General features: G+C 40.6%; 1 protein-coding gene across 1 annotated transcript; it reads right to left on the bottom strand.

The window, feature by feature from the left end:
* Positions 1-2,924: 2,924 nt before the first annotated feature.
* LOC127335953 (uncharacterized) lies at positions 2,925-4,341 on the bottom strand. Its single transcript, XM_051362690.1, has 3 exons — positions 4,074-4,341; positions 3,672-3,808; positions 2,925-3,265 (listed from the first exon to the last, which is right to left on the bottom strand). The coding sequence occupies exons 1-3, from the start codon at positions 4,203-4,205 to the stop codon at positions 3,112-3,114; spliced, it is 423 nt and encodes a 140-aa protein (XP_051218650.1). The 5' UTR covers positions 4,206-4,341; the 3' UTR covers positions 2,925-3,111.
* Between the last annotated feature and the right edge of the window lie 1,805 nt (positions 4,342-6,146).

The following is a 6,146-nucleotide window of genomic DNA, read 5'->3' as shown; positions in this document are numbered from 1 at the left end:
TGGATACAATTAGTACAGAAGGATTATCTTAAAAAATCAAAGAACAAACCTAATTGAAACCCTAACCCTAGCAACACCAAGCTCACTGAGTTGGACAAGCGAGCAGAGCAGAGAGAAGAGAGGAGGCCAAAAAAAACTTACCAGCGCTTGAGGGCAGCAACCAAGACATGGTGAGGCAGGGCTCACGCGGCCATGACCATTACGAAGAACCAAGGGAGGTGTTGATGTAACTCCAGCGACACCAGGTAAGAGAAGAGGTCATGGATCACCAGGAGGCTATCGTAGCAGTCACAATGGAGGCATGGCGGAACTGAAGGATCCACAAAACCGAAACTCTAGGTTTCGGGGTTGGGTACGCAAGGATGAGGAAAGAAGGGGCAAACAAATCGACACGGATAGGATTGACGGGCGTCAAGGAGCACGTCGACCGTGACCAACAACGGCGGCGTGGACATCTAGAGTTGGTCAGAGCGGCGTGGAAAGCGTAGAGGCAGCGCGGTCGTCATGGCGAGAGACAAGAGGAGCGAGTAGGGAGAGGAGTGACGCAGGTGGCTCGGGTCAATGATTATCCGAGCCGGCTGGGTCGACCTAACCCTATTGGGGTGGGTCTGACCAGTGGGGTCCATGTTTTTATTTTCTTTTAATGAAAGAAATCCAGAAAAACTCTCAAAATTATTTAAAAATCATTCCCACTTAGATACATTAGAGAAAACTCCTAAAATACCTAGAAAATTATTCTAATGAAATAAAATTATAAACCAAGAGAATATATTTTTCATAAAAAATATTTAGTTATTTTTTGGTAAAAATCAGTTGATTATTTCAATTATTTGAAAATAAAACATCTTTCAAAAATGGATTTTATATTTCAAAAAAAAACTTTAAATACCAAAATAATTATTTGAATTCAAACTCGAAAGGAATGACAAAATGATTCATTTAAATTAAATAAAGCTTATTAACTATTCTAGAAATCATTATCTAAATATAAAAACATGGTATTAATTATTGCAAACTCGCAAAGAAGACCAATCCATGCCATTATTATGCATAATAGAATCATTTGGATCTTTAAACATTGTCCTACGAGACAATGATGTTAGCTTTTCAGAACTTGAGGTCCTGGGTTAGTCCGAAGCATTGAACTGCAGTACATCACAGTTTCCAGGCAAGTTCAATGCTTGTGCATGTCGTTGGTTATTTTATATCAAATGTTTGCAAACTATTATACTTATCACCTCTACAATGAAGATCAAAATCCTAGTTTCGTAAGTATAACCTGATCTTATGGTCCGCAATGGAACCATGGTTGGTGTTGATGGTCGAGGTTCCATTGCAAGTGGATGTATGTTCACCTAGGGTTAACAACAAATATCGTCTAGTGATTATTGTGTCATATATTGCATGTTAACCATAAGATCTTCAATGGGGTGGAGAAGTCAGTTGTACTTTTTTTTCTTTCGCATATCAACGGATGCCTATTTGCGAGACTATGGGTACTACTGGCCCGCAGTAGGTTGAGAGACCGTAAGCTCTCCGGTGTCAGGTGGAAGACATGTGCCATAAGGTCTATGATGGATTGTATTAATGGTCGAGGGTGAAGCGTCAAGATTGGTAAGCAACAGAGGACCTAGCAATACAAAAGGGTAGGAAAGTGTGCACGCAAAAATACACCTGGTTGGTATCAACGATAAGCATCTCTTATGGGAAAAATAACGCATCTCCGTAGAGTATAATGAATTGTGTCTTGTCACTCTCTGTTCTGGGAAGGAACTACGAACGCGGCAGGAAAGGAACGCCGTGAAGATTGATAGACATAGCTTTTCGGAATAAAACATAAAATTTTCGCCGTTCTGAAATGGCTTTTAAGCTTCTGATAGAGCAGGGTGTGTGACAAGAGTTCTTACACAATAAATACCTCCAAAACAAAATGATGTCACAAGTGACCATAAAACCTACGAATTCGCCCTTCTAGAAAGGATTGATGGGAGTCAAAGATGATTTCTATACGAGCGGATCCTTCACCATTGGTAATGGGAAGAGTACTCGCTTTTGGGAGGACACCTGGTTAGAAGAGACTTCATTAGCACAACACTACCCCTCCTTGTATAATATAATGCGCCGAAAACATGTTTTGGTTGCTGGTGTACTGTCAGCTAGACCACTAAATATCGAATTTAGAAGGGCCCCAACCGGAAATAAATGGGATGCTTGGCTACTCTTAGTTTGGAGGCTTATGATGGTTAATTTAATGGTGAACCCAGATGTGTTCGTTTGAAAATTTAAATACGTCAGGTGCCTTTACATTAAAATCTATGTACTCTAATCTTATGAATGGGCATACCGTTTTTTACGGAAATACATTTGGAAACTGAAAGTGCCACTAAAGATCAAGATCTTTATGTGGTTTCTATAAAAAAAAATCATATTCACAAAGACAACCTCGCTAAAAGAAATTGAAATGGTTGTAAGAAGTGTGCGTTCTGTGATTCCGAAGAATCGATCAACCATAACTATAGCGGTACTAAGGCCTTTAACGGTTTTGCAGAAACCACAAAAACAAATAGATTATGCATAAAAACATGGTAACGATAATAAAGTTTGATGGACACAAATACATGTCTAGGTCTCGAGGTGTCCAGGGACCGTTAAGATTCTGGGGAATGGATACGGTGAAGAAAATCTAGCCACTGATTTGAGAAGCTCTCAAAAGTTAGCTAGACAACAGATCTTGTTTTAGCGGTGCTAAAAACCCAGTTTTTTTTTTTTTTTGAGGGTAAGACCTCCTCCAAGCGCTCTATCGGTGCTATATAGCGCAGCTATAGCTTGTGATTTAAAACTTTGGTCACAATGATAGTCTCATTTTTCGTCCTGCTATTTTTTAATGAAATGTACCAAGCATAATTGTTTTGACAAACTACTCGGAAGTGAAAATGGTCTGCATTCTGTACAGTGCGGAGCAACAACAGGTTATCCACTTAATTACATAAGTAACACTCGGTCAAACTTATACACATCATAATTTATTACACCCTTATCATAACAACGGATGCATATACCAGTACACATTTTCTGATTTGGTCATATGTTTATCCTTGGAATGAATACTTATTAGAATATGGCAAACGTAGCAGGAATCAATGAGCAAACTTTCACGCATCTCTCTTGTGGAGTATACGCGGTGGCGTGCTTGCTTCTGCCGTTCTCATCCATTGATGTCGTCACTGCTGGCTCGTTTAGATAAGCATAAGTGCTTCTTTTCCACCTGCACCCAGTGGGAGAACATGGTGGTCTGTCATACATCCATAAGTACAGTAGTGCCTAAATAACTAAGAAAGATTCCCAAGGACGTACGTTAAGCATATAAGATACCCTATGATGTATCACGAAAAACAAACAACGTGTACGTTTGCAGTATGATCAACATTGCATTTTTATTTCCATTGCCTATGCCGTGTACTTCTTCACCGTAGGTTATACTATGCAGATGGCTCTGTGGGTTGTGACAGGACATCCAACTATGGATGTGGATGAAGTGGGGTACAGATTGTTTCCCACATCGCACCGGTTACCAGTATCCGATTTCCAAAATGATGCTGAAACATAGTGCTTGGAAAGGGACGCATTCATGATGCCAGAATTACTACAGAGAAGTTGTTAGAAGAGGTTACCAGTGCTTGATGCCGACCCGTGCCTCTGTCCATCTGTTCTTCTTGATTCCTCTCTCCATCTTCATTGCCTTGTCTCCTTCGTTTCCCTCCTCAAGAATCTCCTTTATCATTTGCTCGAACAGCATATAATCTTCCACCTGCTTCCCAAGAAAGTTAATTACTCCAAACCCATCTTCATTACTCCCTCCGTCTCAAAATAAGTGACTCGATTTTGTCGATACAGATGTCTAGACGTATTTTGGGATGAAGGTAGTACATGCTTTATTAAGAAATAAAATTTAGAAGTTTCATGATTATAACAAAAAAATATAACAGATCTTTTGTTGTCTATTTCGATGATAATGATTCTGAGCCTCTTTCGAAAGAGAGAAGAAATACAGCTGATCACTAGCAGGGCCTAACCTTAAGCGTCTTGGCCTTGGTTCTCGCAGCATCCTTCTCAGCGGCAAAGCGCCGCTCCTCCTCTTCCGTCTCCTTCCTCCTCCAGAACCCATCGATCTCTTTCCTGGTGATGCTGTAAGCCGGAGACGCCATCTTTCCCTGGGCGCTGATTTGGTGGTGGCTGCAATTTGGCGGTCTTCCTTGGAGCTTTTCTTCCTAGGTTGGGACGACTGAGGTATAACAGGGACACGCAGAGCCGCCTCATATATACACCTTTCAGGTGTTGGATCTTGCATCACCTTACCGAACGAACCTATCAGGAAGTCATAGGAGCTACAGTAGCTGTGAGAACGATAGGTTGGGAGTTTGGTCAAGTTAACTTTCAGTCTAATCTTCTCAACCGTCGATCGCCCATCGATTGTGCAGAGCTTGTGTTTGTTTATGTGTAGTTGGTCGAGTCAATGCCTTGTAACCTAATACGGCCAACGTAAGGAAGATAAAGGTACTTTGGAGTTTAGGGGGTAAAGAATAAGACCGAGGCTGCGTCAACAAGCAAGTCGATCTCCCTCACTGAACCTTGCATACGGAGTATATTTCTAGTCGGTGAATCAGAGCTGTCAATCTGACAAAAAAAAAATAGTACTAGTGACATAGGGTCCTACTCCTACCTTAGCTTTGACAGCAGTTAACCACCTCACATGTCCCTTTTATTTTCTTTTCTTTGCTGAAAAGAGGAGTTTGGGGCGTTTGGTGGTGCATGTGGCTTGCCTGGGTATTGAACAGAAAAATGATAATGATAAAAATTTGTCTGCCACTTGATTGTTTTCAAAGAATGAGTGGCTATCTATCACTATTTGTACTATTGTAAAAATATGAGTTGGTAGAATCCAAACGATCTTAACCAGGAAATCATTTAAAAAAATCATTTGTTGCCAAATAAAATTTCGTTGAAATAATATATACCCACTAGCAGGGAGTTGTGAGAGAAAAGAAGACATAAACATTTTACATGACCTCATATCTCCCGTCTGAAAGTGCATAGATTCCCCATGTGTGGTTTTGGTAATTAATGACAATTCCTATGAACTAATGTTTGCATTGAGTCATATGTGTAGGAGTTGACCATAGGCAATGCTTGAACCATGAGTTGGCTTCAAGGTTGCAATACGAAGAAATGGGATGCACGTTCAAGATGAGTCAACTCGGAGAGCTCACATGCTTGAAGCTTGTCATTCATATATGTTCATGGATATGTGAAATTGCACCGAAAAAGAAGCTCATACATAGTGGAGTTTGGGGGAGCAATCCGCAAGACCTCATCTTGATCGAGCAAGCACAATCAAGAACGGTGTTTCATCTTGTTGCGGTCAAGATCGTCATCATCGAGCTCAAGTGGAATGTGCAAGGTTAAGATTTTATCTTTATAGGTTTTCTTTGTTACCAGTCTCGTGGTTTAGTTGGGACAACGGGTTATAGGTTAGTTGCCGCACTATCAAAGGGCTCTCGAGTGAGTAACTTGATTGTATTGTTCGGAGAGAGTTCAAACCTTTGCATCCTTGCATCACCTTTCTTTGTTCTTATTTGGATCTTATCCATATGGTGTTTTAGAGCTTGTACTTATTCTCATGAAAATCTCTAGTTTATCGAAAACGGATTCGACATGAAATACTTGTTGTGTTTTCAATATTGGAGTTTTCCCGGTTCTTCGTTGTGAGAGGTTTCACCTCTAAATTCATGGAAAAATCTACCCCACTTATTCTTTATATTTTCACTCTTTGTGGGGTAGATCTTTTCATCCTATTTACAACTAAATTAGTTTTACCTAAATCCGAGTTTTCTAACTTAAGTTGTTGCAATTTCCTTATTGGAGGTGTTACCGGTTTACCTCTTGTAGATAGGTTAAAATTTGCCCCTTTTGATCTTATACTCCGTGGTTGTACTATGATGTTTCCCTACATGGTCGTGTAGAGATTTTTGTTGTGATTCCAACGAGCACAAGATCATCAAATTCGGAGTCCCGATGTGAAAATGGCGACGTTTTTGGTGTGCGCTGCGCTGCCAGCCGAAGAGGTCCGGCCCCCGGTCCGACAAAAC

This window comes from Lolium perenne, chromosome 2, assembly GCF_019359855.2.
Source record: "Lolium perenne isolate Kyuss_39 chromosome 2, Kyuss_2.0, whole genome shotgun sequence".
NCBI lineage: Eukaryota > Viridiplantae > Streptophyta > Magnoliopsida > Poales > Poaceae > Lolium > Lolium perenne.
Note: the sequence above shows the minus strand (reverse complement) of the source record. Positions and strands in the feature narration are given on the sequence as shown.